Raw genomic sequence first — 18,743 nt, 5'->3', positions numbered from 1 at the left:
CAGGCTTCCTCAGCCTCGGCCCTCCAGATGTTTTTGGCCTACAATTCCCATGATCCCTAGCTAGCAGGACCAGTGGTCAGGGATGATGGGAACTGTAGTCTCAAAACATCTGGATGGCTGAGTTTGAGGAAGCCTGATCTAAGTCAGTGTTATTTACACTGACTGGAAGCAGCTGTCTGGGATTTCAGGCAGGGAATTCTTCCCAGCTCTGCCTAAAGACTCCTGGGATTGAACCTAGGACATTGGACATGCACAACAGAAGCTCTACCAATGTCCCAGCCCCTAGCCTGATCAGAGACGCTATGGTTCGAATCCCCGCGACAGGGTGAGCTCCCATTGCTCGGTCCCTGCTCCTGCCAACCTAGCAGTTCGAAAGCACGTCAAAGTTCAAGTAGATAAATAGGTACCACTCCAGCGGTAAGGTAAACGGCGTTTCCGTGCACTGCTCTGGTTCGCCAGAAGCGGCTTAGTCATGCTGGCCACATGACCCGGAAGCTGTATGCCGGCTCCCTCGGCCAATAAAGCGAGATGAGCGCCGCAACCCCAGAGTCAGCCACAACTGGAACTAATGGTCAGGGGTCCCTTTACCTTACCATATATGTGCAAACCAGGTCATTGTTGGGAGGCCATGGCTTCTATCAGAGCCGGGAATTCGTTTGGTGGGAAGGCCAGGAATTCTCTAATAGAAATCCCCAGTCTCCTTCTCCATAGAACCATAATGTTCAGGGTTCCATAGCAAACAAGTTGACTCAGTTACTGCAGCATATCATAGAAATGATATAGGATCTTGAAACATCTGTCTATGTGGAATTTGGGAAGAAGTATGTGCAGAAACTGGCCTCGGAGGGTGAGGACTGAGAAGGGCATCCAGCAGAACTAGTGCCAGAATGGGGTTGTGATCACACGGCAGAGTTGTGGAGGCAGGGAGAAGGTGCCCTCCATGCCGCTGGTCGATTGAAGGCCACCTTTCCTTGCTCGGGCAGCAACCCCATGCGAGGGATGGCCAATCTATTTATTTATGTATTTCATGCTGACCCACGTCACATGCAAGTGGGATGCACATAAGTGTTTGTGGTGGGGTGCCTGTAGAGCAGGCATGGCCAAACATGGCCCTCCAGCTGTTTGGGGACTACAACTCCCATCACCCCTAGCTAACAGGACCAGTGGTCAGGGATGATGGGAATTGTAGTCCCAAAACAGCTAGAGGACCAAGTTTGGCCATGCCTGCTGTAGAGAGAAAAATGGGTATGCTCGGCCATGACGGTTCAGTTTACCCCGGCATTTATTTTGCAGAGCACCATAATTTAATTTTCATATCAGTACTGCAATGCAAAGATCAAACGTAGGGAGAAGGGGAACTTTGTCGTGAGCGTTTCAGGGTGTCCCCACCCCCACCCCGGCTTTTCAAAATATGCAGCTCGACTTGTGTACTAATATTGGAAAACCTCTTTTATGTATGTGGACAATTGCTGTTATCTTCGTGTCACACACAGAGGTGGAAGCATTTTGTCTTTTTGACACAACCTAAAGTGAATTGGCATGTTTTTCTCCGAACGCTCAAGGTTGTTTGGATCCAAGCCATTACCTCTGCAAGATATTGTTGTTTTGAATTAAAATTGTGAGCCATAAGCTACCATCCTCAGTAATTTACTTATTTAAATTATTTGTTTGTTTACTAAAATATCCGCAGAGAGGCAGGGTGCATTTTGATTTGCTGTTGGAATAAGAACAGATCTGTTGGAGGTGGGTTTCTTTGATTTCCAACTGGGTAGTTTACAAAGCCACTTGCCAGGTTACACAAAGGAAAAAATGTGTGTGGAAGGAATTGTCCATTCCATATCTGTGACGAGGTGTATGGAAAACGTGTGTGCATGTCATTTCATGCATAGGTACAGAACACCGAATTTGAAAATTGTGGTGCCTGGTTTTGTTTTGTTTTTAAAAAAGAAAGATCTCTGTATAAACTGATAATCATAGTAGAACTGCTTTGTCTGGTGTGTTCAGGGCTCAAAAATCATTGCACATACCCCAGTGCTACCATTTCATCTTGGAAGTCTGCACACTAGGGTGAAAATATTTTCAGTTCCTGGGAGCCAGCTTTATAAACATTTGATACCCAATGCCTGCGAGTTTAGTAGCGCAGCAGTGCCATTTTTCTTTGACTTGCAAAGCACCTAATGGAAACAATAAATAAATAGTCATGATGAAGGATGTTTTGCTGTTTGACAGACTTTTTCTGGCTTTCAAGTGCCTGAGGTGCATTTAATCTACACTTTGATATGCTCCCTAGCTGGCACTTTGGAATATTGTGCTTAATTTTAGGCAGCATAATTTTCTTTTTTCTAGCAGAGCACTGATATGAATCCTTGGTGATTTGAAGCTTCAAACCCCTCAAGGACAGACGATAAAATAATCTATTTACAAGGAGAAATGTTATAAATGGCTCATTTTTAAAGAACTTGGGTTACTGGTGTTGAGACAGGAGCCAGGCCTTCGATGGCTTATAAATGTGATATGCTGTTACGTTATGGGTGCAGTTTGGCTTGGTGGTTCCTTGCCTTCATTAAAAGATAAGCTAACTCTTTAACAGCTTCATTCTAAAGACCACAGAAAGGGCAACTAGCTAGGAACTTAAAAGGGATAATGTACATTGTTCAAGTGGGCTCAGAAATGAGTTAGACTTTCTAGTTTCCTTGAAACATTCAGAAGGTTGAGATTATAATTGCGAAGGCTAATGACTTCCTCAACTTTCAATTAGGCATTGCAACCTCAGGAAAACGTACAAGCCAACTATTTCTTTTGGCTACATCAATTAAACAATTTTATTTGGTTTTGCTCTGTCCTTTTATTTCTTTTTGGTAAAAATAAACCTTTTGTTATGACCTTAAGTGCCAGCTCCACATCAGCAGGGGAACCCTGTCTAACCCAGCAGGGGCTTTTGGTGAGATTTCCTGGGTTACAGCAGCTGCTTTGTCTCCCATGCTTTCCTGTATGGAAAATGCAACATTTTTAAAGCCATTGGCTTCCAAGGCAATTTGAAAGGCTTTGCCCCTCCCCTCCCCCATCCTTTCCCCTTTAGGGAAGATCAGCGTTCGAAATTCGCCAGGTGCATTTTCTTCCTGACTATTGGCCGCTTGCGACCAAGTGAAGATGTCCGGGTGCCAGGATAGTGTCTGACGTTTCCACCGCCTGTAGGTGTATGCCTGGGGATCCTTGGATTTTGACTGTTTTCACACACCAGCAACACATCCTGTAGAATTCTACCCATTATATTTTATCTGCACAATCAGAATGAATTTCAGGAACCAAAAAGTCGTATCGAAAAAGGCGACTTTTGAAAGAAGAATGGTGGATGAAATTAATGGACTATGCAGAATTAGATAAATTAACAGGAAGGATTTGAAACCTGTGGGACCAGAGATTCTTAGAAGACTGGAAAAAATATATGAACTGTTTGAAAAGCAATTGTAATGAACAGATTACGCTAGTAGGACTGCAAGGAGTTCTGTAAGGAGAACTATTTGAAATATTGCAAGAAAGACTATGAAGGGACTTATTCGTTAATGATAATTAAGAGTAATAGAGAAATTAAGAAATGCAGAATAAGTGATAAAGAACGGAAAATCATCAGAGGTTGTTGACAGAAGTCTAAAATACTGTATAAGATAAGAAGCTATGTTAAATGATTGTTGAAAATGATATGTAAAAAACACCAGTAAAAATGTATAAAAAAAGAAAGAGACGACTTTCGAGTTGTCTGGCCCCAAAATGGCAATGTGGCATTCTGTTTTGGTGACAGCAACCCTGTTTAACGAGCCACTTGGCACCTAACTTACATATCTGAATTTCTGACATTGGCCGGAAGATATGGGCTGCTGGTGAGCAGCTGCTGTCTTCAGGCCTACAGTACCTATGTGGACCTATGGAACACTTTGCCATTGCCATTGCCATTGCCATTACCAAGGGTCCCTCAGCCCCTGGGGCAGAGGGAGCAGCAGTGGGGAAAAGGATATGGGAACCTACCCCCCCCCTTGTCTCTTCCCCTCCATGAACTGTTGAAGGAAAATTAGAATGCAAGTCGATACTTGTGATTTGGCCGTCCCACTTTGTTCATTGTCATTGATCTCTCATCCCCTTCTATCATAAAACACTCAAGATGGCTTGATGGCAAAACCATAAAGATACAGTTCCTTTTGCTTTGAGAGACAATGGAGTGCGCCTCTGGGAGTGAGTTAAACTGTTGCGTTAGGAACACCTGGGGTGCAAGCCTGGGCAGTGTGTACGGAGGTCCTGGGCTGCCCAGTTGACAAGACCCCTTTCTCAGCCTCGTTGATGTGGTTCGAAGGAAAGCAGAGCAATTCGTTTGGCACCAGCTTGGCTGCAGGGGTTGCCAGAAGGCGCCATCCAACCGCCTTAGGGACTCTACTCTGGATTTGTGTAGGGTTTACTCCTTTAGAGAGCCATTGTGGTATAGTGGTTAAGAGTGGTAGACTCGTAATCTGGGGAACCGGGTTCGCGTCTCCGCTCCTCCACATGCAGCTGCTGGGTGACCTTGGGCCAGTCACACTTCTCTGAAGTCTCTCAGCCCCACTCACCTCACAGAGTGTTTGTTGTGGGGGAGGAAGGGAAAGGAGAATGCTAGCGGCTTTGAGACTCCTTCGGGTAGTGATAAAGCGGGATATCAAATCCAAACTCCTCTTCTCTTCTTCTTTACACCTTTTTCTTCTCCCGAAGATGTCCTGCAAGGCAGTGGAGGTTTAGGACCAGAGTTTTCCTTCTCCTAGATGGCCTATCTTCCAAGGTTGATGAGCCCCATCAGTAAACAAACAGTAAATAAGCAGTAACCGATGAGAAGAACAAAGCACCGACCAATTATTCTAAAGAGTGATGTTATAATAACACTTAAAACGTAGCAGCAGTCTGAATTTTCAACTTAAGAAGCAACCAAGGCCTTCCTGTCAAAAGGCCTGCTGTGTGGCACTGTTGCTGTTGAAGCAGCAACACAATCTAGTCATTGGACATCAAGAAGAGCTCATATTCCTAAAACGCAGTGGATCTTAACCTACAGTGGATGGTAGCCAGTAGTGCCATATGCTTGAGTGTGTCTCCCATTGATGCCCCTTTGAAATCTCTACTGTGGTAGCTGTGACGTGTCTCCATGTCTAGTTTCTAGTAGGTTTGCTTTGCTTGACTCTTCCTACAGTGAGCCAACTTTCATTTTTAGGATAGCAATGTGCAAGAGAAAAATAATTTTGCTTTTGTTTGTTTTTCCTTTTCGCAGTGGGAGGTGGGGTGGTGCAGCATCCAGCCACAAGGTGACAATATTGAGTTCTCTTTAATGATTTTTCTGTATTGAAACAGCGTGCATCCTTGCATATTGGCACGCCTTTGTGTCGGCATGCATGGATTTGTTAGACTTCCCACAATATTAGAAGAAAGGAACTTTGCCAGCAAGTATCCATTGACATTTTAAAACTGTAATGATACATGCTTGGGACTAGATTGATTTCTCTTATGCCTACTGTGAAGGTTCACACTGAGAAAGCAGCCTTAGGTCTGCTCATTTGTTTGTATATTAAGAGTGAAAGAAGATGTGCCAACTTAAATTTCTAAAAGCCAAAGTGGATTTGTTCAGCTTGAGCAGTTCTATAATAGTCTTCGACAAGCACTTAACACTATTCTTTTAGCTGGCTGATATTAAAAGTACTGCCTGCTGCTATCTCTTGTAGTCAGGCAGTGCTGTCCAAAAATAAGTGCTAAACAACAAATTTGCAGAAGGGATTAAAACTCTTCCTACGACTGCATGGCTAGGATTAACTGGGCGGACGGTATTACATATTTATGTTGGAATTCATCAGTTGCAGAAACGAGTTCAGTTGGCAACATGAAGTTTATGTACTGCTCTGAAATAGCTGTGCCATTCAACCAAAATTCATCAAGGCATCATTAGATCATACACGACCTAGAGATTTGTCTCGGACTTCTCCAAATGGGAGAATAGCTGTTCTTTTTAATTGTTCTGTTTTCAAGTACCGTCAGCAGTGTGTAGCAGCTTTGGCGAAAGAGCGGCTGAAAAGCCCAACAATAAATAATTGAGAACAGACTACAGCTCTGCAGGCATCTTGTGCATAATAAGCACAGAAGGATTCCAAAGCCCCGAGAATAAACAGTATAAATCAAGGGTATAAAAAGCTGAACAGATTTAGATCCCTTTTGATTTGAATGGGTCTAGTCGCAGCTAACTGTGTGCCGTGCTGCAGAGGAAGTTGAGACACATTTTAAATGCAAGTTATATTTGTTGGATTAAAATGTGGAGCAAGCGTTCTGGACTGCTGTTGGGATAGCGGCAATGATCAGATCTCTCTGGAAGCTGCACTTGCTGAGTTGAAAGTTCCTCTTGTCAATTAACTATGGTAACTATAGATATTTAACAGATGGATAAAGGAAAAATATGCAGAAAATTTTATCTTGAATATGCAACCCATGGAGGGAGGGAAGTAGGTCTGAAGGTTCAATAGAACCTTTTATTTTAATGTTTGAAATGGTTAAAGTTAAAATTTATAAAATATTGTAAATCCAATAGAAAAAAGTTATTTTAAAAAAGTTCCTCTTGTCAGAGCAAAAGTACATGTGTCTTTGTATTTAGCATGTAGTTGTTGTTGTTTTTTAAAATGCAAATTGCATTAGCTGGATTGTGGTGGCAATTGATGGCAGGAGAGCAAAGTGGGTGGGGGAATTTCCAATGGAGGATTTCCTTCCAAACCAGAGAAAATCAGGACTGCAATAAGGGGAGTAACGGGTTAAATCCTTCTGCACGCCTCCCTGATGTCTGACAAGCTCTGCTTAAGTTGTAGGATATATCATGGCTTCCGTGTGGCACAATTTTTTCTTTCTGGAATATGTGGCAGAATCAATAGTATAGCAGAATGGTTGGGCTAATGAGAAACAGAATGGCCATTGCTCAAACGAAGACTTGCTAAAATGGTGGAGCTTTGTTTTCTGTTTCCCTTTCATTACGTTTTGTCTTTTTCATTACGTTTTGTCTCTTAACAAGTTGTTTTTATGGCTTTTTGAGAGTCCTGGAAATGCCACGGCAATGATGCTTTTAAAACCATAACGGATCGGTCTGGTAATAACTCTTTTTGTTGTTAATCTTTATCTTTGTTGGCAAGCACCCATTCTGTTTGTAGATGTTTTTTATTACCACAGGAAATATTTCACCCTAGATGCCTATAGCAAGAGAGCCACATCTGACTTAATTGAGAAAATCAATACAGCAGGGATATCTTGGCTCAGGAGAATAATTTGCTCAGAAGTTGGTACAAAATCCTATTACTTCAAAGAATCCACAGATGTCATTTTCTCTCTCGCTATTAATTTAAAAGATTTGCAGTAGTGAGGTTGAGACCCTGCTGTGGAAGCAAGAGAAAGCCATCTATTTCTAATGAAGAGGTTGTATACATGTAAGAAACATGTGATGCAACACATGTCAAAATAGCTCTGGTACAGCCATGCAATTTGCCGTTCACTTGTGGCAAAGAACAAGGACGGGCAACTGACAGCGGTCTCTGCGTCCTCACAAACCTGCCGTCTTTCTATTCATTCAGTTGGAACTATTTCTTAGTGCCCCTGCTGGCCATTTTAAAGATGGGTTTGGTGGTGTAAATTGCCTGTGCTTGAGCTTCAAGCTGAGAAAACCATATACAGTGCCATCTTTGTGTGTGCTGTATTTTAATGCTAATAATAATATTTATATCCCGCCAATCTGGCTGGGTTTCCCCAGCCACTCTGGACAGCTTACAGGATATTTAAAAACACAACGAAGCATCAAACATTTAAAAAAAGAACTTCCTATACAATAGGATAACAACAACAACAACAATAATGATAACAATGATAATAATAACGATAAAGATGATAACAATAACAACAGTTTACAGCAGGGGTCAGCAAACTTTTTCAGCAGGGGGCTGGTTCACTGTCCCTCAGACCTTGTGGGGGGCCAGACTATATATTTTGTATATAGTCTGGGATGAACGAATTCCTATGCCCCACAAATAACCCAGAGATGCATTTTAAATAAAAGGACACATTGGTTAGTATTAATGTAGCATAAAGTGCTGTTTCTGCCTTTCACAGTATTTATTCCCACCCCCAATACCTGTTACTGTGCATTTAATTAGTAGACTGGTTTTCAACACACCATTGATATTTTTGCTTTGTTTTCTAACAGCCGCAGAGATGGAGCACTGAAAATTCTTCCCTGGAATGAACAGAAGCACAGGGAGGAAGACTGGTGCGAGAGGGCGCCGTGCAAGTAGGTGTATGAAATTTTTGTGTGTGTGTGTGTGTGTGTGTGTGTGTGTGTGTGTGTGTGTTCAATATATCAATCCATTTTTACATTAGCACCAGTCAGTTGCAATTAAGCAACTATCCCACCTAGCCTTACTATCTTTGAAGACTCAAGTGTAGGAGCTACCCTGTTTCCTTATTGGAGAGGAAAACACATGTGGATTACTTCCTCCCTTTTTTTCTGGAGGAAACATAAAGTCCCAAAATGCACAGAGCTCTGGGCTGTGGTCCCGTGATACATTCCCAAGCTTTGATCATGCTGTATGAGGTGAAACCTGTATAAGTACACAGAAGAATTGCTATGTGCATGGCGCCGTGGAGTGATGCACGCTTCCCTTTATGGCCTTTGCAGTGATTTGAATGATTCTTTACTTAGCAAGCCTCCTCACTTGAGCCACAGGATTTTAATCACAGTGAGATCAGAATTGGGCCTCAAGCACACAGGATCTTTCTCCTGCTCCCATCACCATGAGTAGAAGTGAACAGCTGAACTGCGTGGCCCCTGTTCTTGCTTGGGTAAAATCCTGACAGCCAAGTAATAACTTACAGGCTCAGCGTGTTAACAGTGCCCTTTCTGTATGTGGCAGCAGGTTTTCATGCCTGCAACAGCTTTTGCACATTAAAGTATTGCTTCTGCTTAAATAGGCAAGCTTGTCAACTCATTTGGAGCACTGTAGTAAATTGCCTCTATTATGTAAACACCTGTTGATGTAGTGATAAGGTTAATTACCAGGAATAGATAGAAATTCAGTAGGGGTAAATAAGTTTTCTTTGTGTAGGCTTTTGCATAAAGGTCAAATGCCCATTATGTAAATAACAGTGGTGACCTCCAAAATTAGATTTTTTTTTAAAAAAAATATTTATTTATAGGCACTAGTTTTTCAGAACAGAACTAGTTATCATTTAACATGATTTTTCAAAAGATAATCCTAATGAATCTGCCTAAGACATAGGTTAACATCCATGCCATACATTGAGATAATTCTTATACTACTTCAACAGCCATGGCTTCCCACAGAGAATTCTGGGACCTGTAGTTTAAGAATCCTAGGAATTGTAGCTCTGTGAGGGGTCTCCTCCAGTTCTCAGCACATTTAACAAACTACAGTTCCCAGGTTAGCATCATTTTAAAGTCCTAGGTTTCTACATTTAATGGTCGTTTATCTGTGATGCTCAGGCTGATGGTTGAACCAGCTCTTCAAGATGAAGGCGAATTTTTATATGAGTCTCAACCTGAGTTGCTGAAGTACAGAACCACTGAGCTTTCCATAAAACTGGTCACGGACTGGTATTGGAAACGAGCAGAAGAGATAGAAAACTACTCTATGCAGGTAAATGCAATATTCTACCATATGTGTACTGCCATGACTTCAAATATATGTCCTATAAAGTGAATCGGTTATGCAGATCTATTTGAGTGTGTGTATGCCCAGCCTTCCACAACCTGGTATCCTCTAGATTTTGTTGGATGATGATATAGCTCAGTCGGTAGAGCACGAGATTCTTAATCTTAGGGTCATGGGTTCAAGTCTCGCGTTGGGTGAAAGATTCCTGCATTGCAGGGATTGGATTAGATGACCTTCACAGTCCCAACTCTGCAATTCTATGGGTTCCATAATCACTGATCATTGGCTGTGCTGCTGTCAGGAACTGGCTAGATGACAAGGAGTGGTGGGAGGCACCAGCTAAGGAAGGAAGCCTCAGAGAATGAAGGTTCAGAGCACGGGGAATGGTGGTGGGACACTGAGAACAGGTCAGAAGATGAAGGTGGTGGGGAGGCAACAGGTGTGAGTGAGAGAGAAGAGCCAAGGGCAGAAAGCAGTTCAGACTCAGCCCATGCAGCTTCCAAGGAGCTTGCCTGTCCTACTGTGTTAAGTTCCGCTCCCCCTTGTCTCCAAGGACACAAAGAGCTATGCATATATGGCTGAACAACAAGCAAGAGATCCCTCCCACTGTAGTTTATGTCTTTGTGGACAGCCTCTAGAAGAAGAAGATGTCTTAGGGGGAAGCAGGAACTGTCAGTCCTGGCAACTGTGCTATGGAAGCTGGTCCTGCCTTGAGGCTTCTCTGCATTGTTTGCTGCTTTCTTGAATCAAGAACTAAGCTTCTTGCTCGTCTCTGGGTTTGAATGCTGACCTGCATCTGAGCCAGCCCTGACAGCTGCCTGGGACTGCTGTTAGTTGTAGTCCAAAACATTCAAAGGGCACCAAGTTGGAGAAGGCTGGTGCATTGTATATTCTGCGCTGGGTTTTAGTTGCATGCGATATGTAGAAGAATACATTTCTGTGTAAAGTTATGTCTGAGTTATTGTTCTTTTGTCAGTTGATGTTCTCTTGCTGCTAGATGGCTCCAGTTTTGGGATGGTGCCTGCTTGCCAGGCTACTGTTGAAGTGTACAAAATAAACCACGTGATTATAGGCATGTATTCAGATACAACCATAACAAGGAGAAGATGGAGTGCCAACAGCTTTGAAAAAAGCGGTTATGATTCAAAAGAGAGACAGAGAGAAAACAAGAGCGAATTTCATTATGGGATGTGAAATGGGAGGAGTAAATGTGTTGGTTTTGATTGGAGGAACAAGGCCGTCCATCGTGGGATGGGTATGGTAAGAGGAAGAGGAAGCTATTGTCACGATTCTTCCACCTCCATCAATCTAGTCAGCAGCCTTTTCATTTTCAGTGCTGCCAACTCTTGGGACCACCAGTGACTTAGCTTTGCTCCGCATGTGGGCAGCTGGCGTTCAAGAGCCATTGCATCAACTGCCTAGTCATTTCCTGATTCCAGATGTTAACCAGAGATTCAGCAGGATTGCCACTTTGAGTGACAGAAACAATTACGTTCACTAATGCTTAGGCTTATCCGAGCCTGGTAAAAATTAGGAGCCAACTGGGAATGTGTACTTCTGGTTTTTGTGTAGTACTTTTCCCAGTGGCATGTTGTCATAACTTCTGCTGCCATTAGTAGACTTGCCATTAAATGTTTCTAATATAATTGGATTTTTTTTTCCAGATGACCTTTCAGCTAATGTAACAGAATTATTAAAAGATTTTCTGAAATATTTGTTGACTAGTATTTGGCCAGGTGTGTTAATTACTTATTTCCAACATTCTTATGTTTAACAATCAGGCAAATCAATCTTATATGAAAATAACTCTCCAGCTTACTGAAGCTTTATCATCATTGTAAACTTAATTTACAGGCTATTTTTAATTCCTTAGGTAATTATTAGGGGTACATTTAACTTGGAAGTAAGCATCATGTCAGAATATGATTGGATTCAATTTTTGTTGCTTTGTAATCATGTAAATTCAGGCAGGCAAAATTCAGGCAGGCAAAATTGGCACCATAAATGATATCCAAATTCAGAAATAATTAGGGGTCTTTGTGTGTGTGTGTGTAAAGTTCTAGTGCTGAGTTTTGCAGAGAAGTACACAGAGAGAGAAAAAATAAGGGACTAGAAATAAAGAGTCAATGGATGGTTGAAATCAAACTCCATTAATTTTTAAGACCTAATAACAGAGTTTCTTTAGAGCTGAATTGGCCATTCTGAAGCTCTCAGACTTGAATATAAAAATAATTAATGGAGGGACAGGACTCAGTTGTTCTTTACTTTGGCTATTTCAAGCTACTCTGTGCGTAATATCACTGAAAATTGGTTAAATGATATCATAGTTGTCCTATGAAAGAACAAACACAAATTTTGATTGGTTTTGGACAGTCAGTTTCTCCACCATTAATTATCCTATATTGAGGTACGCGGGTGGCGCTGTGGGTTAAACCACAGAGCCTAGGGCTTGCCGACCAGAAGGTCAGCGGTTCGAATCCCCACGACGGGATGAGCTCCCGTTGCTCAGTCCCTGCTCCTGCCAACCTTGCAGTTCAAAAGCATGCCGGTGCAAGTAGATAAATAGGTACCGCTCCAGCGGGAAGGTAAACGGCGTTTCCGTTCGCTGCTCTGGTTTCGCTAGAAACGGCTTCATCATGCTGGCCACATGACCTGGAAGCTGTACACCAGCTCCCTTGGCCAATAAAGCGAGATGAGCGCCACAACCCCAGAGTCGTCCGTCAGGGGTCCCTTTACCTTTACCTTTATTGTACTGTGATAAGTTGTTCTTATGGAATAGGAATAGAATATGCTGCTGAGGTTTTGTGACATTACTTTATTGATATTCTCTGAAATAATTGAACTGCTCTGTGTTGGTAGCTCTGTGATAAAGGTATTGCATATTTGTCATGTGACCTGTCTTTCATTTTAAGCATACATACTCTTTTTTAATCTATGTGAATTACTTCCTAATATCATTAGGGTTGGAAATCCAAGCCTATAATGAGGCATCTCTTGAGCTGGCTTTTCATTATCCACGCTTGAAGTTACCTTTCAGGTACTCTATTCTGGCTGTCTCCAGCTGTTTCTGTTACCATGGTATTTCTATTTCTGTTGGCAATGGATCAAGTTCAGTTATTCGAACAGCCCTGCTGAAATAATCGTAGAATCATAGAGTTGGAAGGGACCCTGAGGGTCATCTAGTCCAACCTTTTGCAATGCAGGAATCTCAGCTAGATCAACCATGACAGGCCGCCACCCAAACTCTGCTTAAAAATCTCCAATGAAGGAGAGTCCACAACCTCCTGAGGGGGACTGTTCTACTGTCATACAGCTCTTACTGTTAGAAGGTTCTTCCTGATGTTTAGTTAGAACCTCCTTTCTTGTCACTTGAAGCCATTGTTGTGGGTCCTAGCCTCTGGAGCAGGAGGAAACAGAAGATGGCTATCATATCTCCTCTCTGTCTCCTCTTTACCAGGCTAAACGTACCCAGTTCCCTCAACTGTTTCTTATAAGACTTGGTTTCCAGACCCTTGATCATCATGGTCACCCTCCTCTGCACACATCCCAGCTTGTCAATATCCTTTTAAATTATGGTGCGCAGAACTGGACACTGTACTCCAGGTGTGATCTGACTAAGGCAAACTAGAGTGGAAATATTACTTCGCTTGATCGGGACACTGTACTTCTGTTAATGCAGCCTAGAATAGCATTAGCTCTTTTTTTTTTTTTTTTTGCTGCTGCTGCTGCATCACGCTGTTGACTCATGTTCAACTTGTGGTCTACAAAGACTCCTAGATCCTTTTCACGTGTACTACAGGCAAGCTAGGTATTCCCCATCTAATGTTTGTGAAGCTGATTCTTTCCGCCTAGGCACAGAACCTTACATTTGTCCCAACGGAAATTCATTTCATTAATATTGACAGTTCTCCAACCTGTTATGGTCATCTTGAATCCCGATTCTGTCTTCAGCAGCGTTGGCTACCCCTCCCATTTTGGTGTCATCTGCAAATTTGGTGACCATCGCATCAATTCCTTTGTCCAAGTCGTTTATAAAAATGTTGAACAATAGTGGGCCCAGGACAGAAACCTGTGGCATCCCACTTGTCACTTTTCCCCCAGGATAATGAAGAACCGTTAGTGAGGACTCTTTGGGTTTGGTCTGTCAACCAGCCATTAACAACCACCTAACAGTTATGTGCTGGTCCCGTGGGTTAACCGAGAGGCGAGGTCCGAGTCCAGTCCGTGGTCGAAGGTGCAGTATGGAGGCAGTCCATAGAAGCTGAAGCTGGCCGCGGGGCGGGGCAGGGCAGGGCAGGGCAGGGAGTCAGGTGAGGTCAGGAGTGCAGGCGGGAACGCAGGACAGGGTTCAGGCAGGAATTGGCAACCTACCAAGTAACCTGGGACTGGGGGGGTGTGACTGGCTTTTATCTGCCCCGAGGCATAGGGCAGCCCCGATCCTCAGGTGACTCACCTCTCCTGGCCTGGAGGCGAGCACTTCTCCTGCAGGAACTTAGTTCCCTCCGCCTCTCTGCCCTGAGCCTCTGCAGCTCAGGAGAGGCTGGAGGGTTACTGGACCCAGAGGCAATCTCAGCTTCCTCTGACGGGGCTGAGAGTGGAGCATCTGCAGGCAATGGGTCCTCCCTCACCTCAGGAGCCAGGGCAGACTCAGCTGGTGCCTGTACCTGAGGATCCAGCACAGGTGAGGACCCTTTGGGCTCTTGCCCCAGCCCCGGCTCAGCTGGTTCTGGAGGCGGGGACTCCTGTGCAGGCTGGGATTCCTCAGGTTCAGCATCTGAGTCCGAATCCCAGGCCATCACAAGTTATCTCATCCAGCCCATATTTTACCAGCTTCTCCACAAGAATGTCATGGAGGACTTTGTCAAAAGCCTTACTGAAGTCAAGATACACTACGTCCACCAATGTTGTAACTCTATGTCTACAGCGTTCCTGTGATCCACCAAGCAAAAAAGAAAAAAAGAAGCGAGATTTGTCTGGCATGACTTATTTTTGAGAAACCCATGTTGGGTCTTAGTAATCACAGCATCCTTTTCTAAGTGCTTACAGGCCAACTGCTTAGTTATCTGTTCTGGGATCTTGATATTGATGTAAAGTTCACCGGTTGGGTAATGCACCCCTTGCATTTGGGAACATGTATGTTTCCTCAGAAAGAGGTCTATACAGACAGTTTCTTCTGTAGATTTTCACAGCTTTTCATGCTCCCTCTTCTAAATCTCCATCAAAACGAGGTGTGCAAAAATTGTGGTTTGCTAAACTGAACTCATCTTGGTGCTTAGTGGGCCACCTTTGAAGCAAGATGCAGAATAGAATTCCACAAGCTTTATGAAGGACCACCACCGTATCACATGACTGGTTTTGTGCATTGAGCTTGATGGGTGGTTGTGCATGTGTGTCACAAGTTGAGTAGGCCTAACCTAACCTAAAATTCTGAATATATAAAAAAAATAAAAAATTGTCCAGTAGCACCTTAGAGACCAGGGACATGGGTGGCGCTGTGGGTTAAACCACAGAGCCTAGAACTTGCTGAACAGAAGGTCGGCGGTTCGAATCCCCGCGACGGGGTGAGCTCCCGTTGCTCGGTCCCTGCTCCTGCCAACCTAGCAGTTCAAAAGCACGTCAAAGTGCAAGTAGATAAATAGGTACCGCTCCGGCGGGAAGGTAAACGGCGTTTCCGTGCGCTGCTCTGGTTCACCAGAAGCGGCTTAATCATGCTGGCCACAAGACCCGTAAACGGTACGCCAGCTCCCTCGGCCAATAAAGCGAGATGAGCGCCGCAACCCCAGAGTTGGCCACGACTGGACCTAATGGTCAGGGGTCCCTTTACTTTTACTACCTTAGAGACCAACTAAGTTTGTTCTTGGTATAAGCTTTTGTGTGCATGCACACTTCTTCAGATACAGGAACAAACTGCCACCTACCTGCATCTAAAATTCTGAAGTTGAGTTGATTAGAATTCAGAATGTGTCTGTTAGCTGGCCTCGCCGAATGTCGTTAAATGTCAAGTCATGCAGTTGCAACTTGAGAGTCAGAAACGAGTTCTGGAGGGATCTTATATCGTGCCTTATCGTGCTTAAGTGGACTAATGTGACCGGACATTTCATCTTCTGATGCTAGTTTAGACAAAAATAACTGTATGCAATGTAAGGTCTTCTCTTAGTGGCAGAGCTGACAACCTCTGGTGGAGAGACTGCCAGGAGCATATAGAAGCTCTGTAAAGGATTTATTTATTTATTTAGTGTTTTTGCCTTACAGTACGACGACTGTATTGTATAAATATGTTCACTCACAGCCAGGGCTTCTACTCCTACATAATATTGATTATAAAGGTACTCTGTGTTTCATGTGATGCTGTGTAATCAAAGGAGCAACTCGCGACTTAATATAAATAGTGCGCTTTATTAAGATTGTTTCCTACAGAGCAGATACTGGGCCTGCTGTTTTTGCCTTTCCTCTATATTCATACTCCTCTCTAATATCCCACACTTCCTGTTCTTTCTTCAACATCCTCTGCTATCGCTGGTTTTACTTTTGAGCTTCATTCATGTTGTTTCACTCTACCTTTGCACTGTCACCAGGAGGTAGCTGAGAAGGGCAGAATTAGTATTTGCCTACATCTGTTTGCTTGCACAAATGAATTTAGAACCTTGACATGTGGATAAAAATTAATTTGCTGCTTGTGAGGCACTTACACTAAGGCTGCAAAATGCAGTCCTTTATATTAACCTATTTTTTTAATTTTAAAAAATTGAACGGCTCAGAGGGTGCCGTAATTAATTAGGCAGTAATTTTAAAGAACATATGTTTTCAATTCAAGTGTATATGTAAAAGCATCCTCTTTTTAAAAAGTGATTTCCCCCCTACTCCCTCACACAGGAAGAATTGCCACATCCAAGATGACACCTGCTGCAGGGCACGCATACACCATCTAAAGCAAAAAAACAAAAGAAAAGGGAAATTGCTTTATTATGCAGATGCATGCAAATTTAATTGAATAAAACTGTGATTAATTGACTAAGATTTCTTTAATCAGGAGACAGCCTTAATTTGACTGTTAATTATAGTGGGGCAAACGTGATGTTCTCTTTTCTTTTATAAAAGAAGAGGCACAGCATTATTTCCCCTCATTTTTCATGGAACAATAACAGATCTCTTCCACGGCTCCTTAACCACAGTGGAGGAGGAGGTCTGGGTTTGAAGATAACACTAAGCTATGGTTAATGTTAACTTAAGTTTATAAACCCCAAACAAAACTAGGTTAACAAATTAATTTTAACCATGGTTTATAAACCATAGTTAAGTCACAGGCATTTGGATGGCCAGCTAACTGTGGTTAACTAAGCCAGGCATCTCCAAACTCGGCCCTCCAGATGTTTTGGGACTACAACTCCCATCATCCCTAGCCAACAGGACCAGTGGTCAGGGATGGTGGGAGTTGTAGTCCCAAAACATCTGGAGGGCCGAGTTTGCCTGTGCCTGAACTAAGCCATGACATAGCATTACATATGAAACAGGCTCCTACTATCTGTTGTGTCTACCATTAAAATTGTGGATAACTAGTTGGAAAATCCCAGGCACTGAGTTGGTTGACTGCCTAAAATTGATGTTGGTGCTATGGACATTTGGTATCGAGCAGGAAATCAAATTGAACCTTAACCCAAAAGGTGGTTGCAAGAAATCTGCTTAGTTGAACCAGAACTTGGAAGAGATTGGAGGACAGGGAGAGAGAAATCCATTATTTTTCCCCAAGTTGCTTACTGAAGCATGTACTGTGTGGTTTTTTTTTAATCCTTGAAATAGAATCAAACTCCAAATACACAAATGAGGAACTGAATAAGAATGCATGCTTCAGTAAGCAGAAGCTCTTTTTTCTATCTCCTTCAATCTTAGAGAGGCTATTTCCCCCCAGATAACCATTGGAGTGGAGGATGGAGAAGCAGGAGAAAGTGTTCTGGCATTGGCAACATTCTAGTTTCCAGCATTTATTTTATGCCTCATCCCCTACAAACTGTTTCTTTCAAAGGAATAAAGGCCTGGGAGTTGCATATAATCCACAGCGACTTACTTTTTTCTGCCCAAAACTAGCTAATTCAAATTACTGTCACCTTGGAAGTCGAATGGAATTTGTTCCAGAAGTCCGTTCGGCTTCCAAAACGTTTGGGAACCAAGGTGTGGCTTCTGATTGGCTACAGGAAGCTCCTGCAGCCAATCGGAAGCTGTGGCAGATGTTCAGGTTCCAAAGAACATTTGCAAACTGGAACAATCACTTCTGGGTTTGCGGCATTCGGGAGCCAAAACATTTGTCTCGCAAGGTGTTCGACTTCCGCGGTACGACTGTATGACTTTGAAGTGTTCCTCAGAAGGTTCTGAGTTATGGAAAGTGAGACATTTGGCCAAAGGGAGATCCAAAAGCACATCATTTCTTCCCTGGATTCTTTTATCAAGGAACCTTATCTCAGTGAAAGTGAAAATAAGGACTTAAGAACTGGGATGCTAGAGAAGACCCAAGTCTGTCAAGTTCAGCTTTCTGTGTCCCATCATCTTTGAGTCAAACACTTTTAGGTACTCAGAAGAAAGATTACAACAGGAAAAGTGTCTATCTCCTGTTTTGCGTTGTGAGTAGATCTAAACCTTTTTAAAAGCCAATTTAAAGTAGTGGGCAGCACCACATCCTAGGTGCCTGTTAGCTAATTAATGTATGAAGAAGTATTTTCTTTTGTCAGTCATCAACTCAGTGGGTGTCCTCCCTTCTAGTACTGAGTAGAAGAAGAAAGAAACCCCCATTTCCTCATGTACCTTTATGACTCTCTGTTACCACTCCCCCTTTGTCACCTTTTTCTTCTGAAAATCCTCAAGCACTTAAGATTTTCCTCACAGGAAGAAGGCGTTTTCATCATTTTATAATACAGTTCTATGAGAACTTGGAAGTTCAACAGTAAATGGCAGCTAGGTACACCTAGGTAAATGGCGTTTCCATGCGCTCTGGCTTCCATCACGATGTCCTGTTGCTCGAGAAGCGGCTTAGTCATGCTGGCCACATGACCCAGA

At 43.0% G+C, this 18,743-nt stretch overlaps 1 protein-coding gene across 2 annotated transcripts in view; it reads left to right on the top strand.

Annotated features, from left to right (window-relative positions):
* Nucleotides 1–18,743, top strand: part of NBAS (NBAS subunit of NRZ tethering complex) — a 195,314-nt gene that overhangs the window by 65,793 nt on the left and 110,778 nt on the right. For both annotated transcript variants that reach the window (XM_083606886.1, XM_083606885.1), the window contains exons 22-23: nt 8,234–8,317; nt 9,530–9,683. In XM_083606886.1, coding sequence (XP_083463012.1) covers nt 8,234–8,317; nt 9,530–9,683 — 238 coding nt within the window. The remainder of the gene's footprint in view (nt 1–8,233; nt 8,318–9,529; nt 9,684–18,743) is intronic.

The sequence above is a fragment of the Podarcis filfolensis genome (assembly GCF_964270895.1).
Source record: "Podarcis filfolensis genome assembly, chromosome: 3".
NCBI classification, from domain to species: domain Eukaryota; kingdom Metazoa; phylum Chordata; class Lepidosauria; order Squamata; family Lacertidae; genus Podarcis; species Podarcis filfolensis.
Note: the sequence above shows the minus strand (reverse complement) of the source record. Positions and strands in the feature narration are given on the sequence as shown.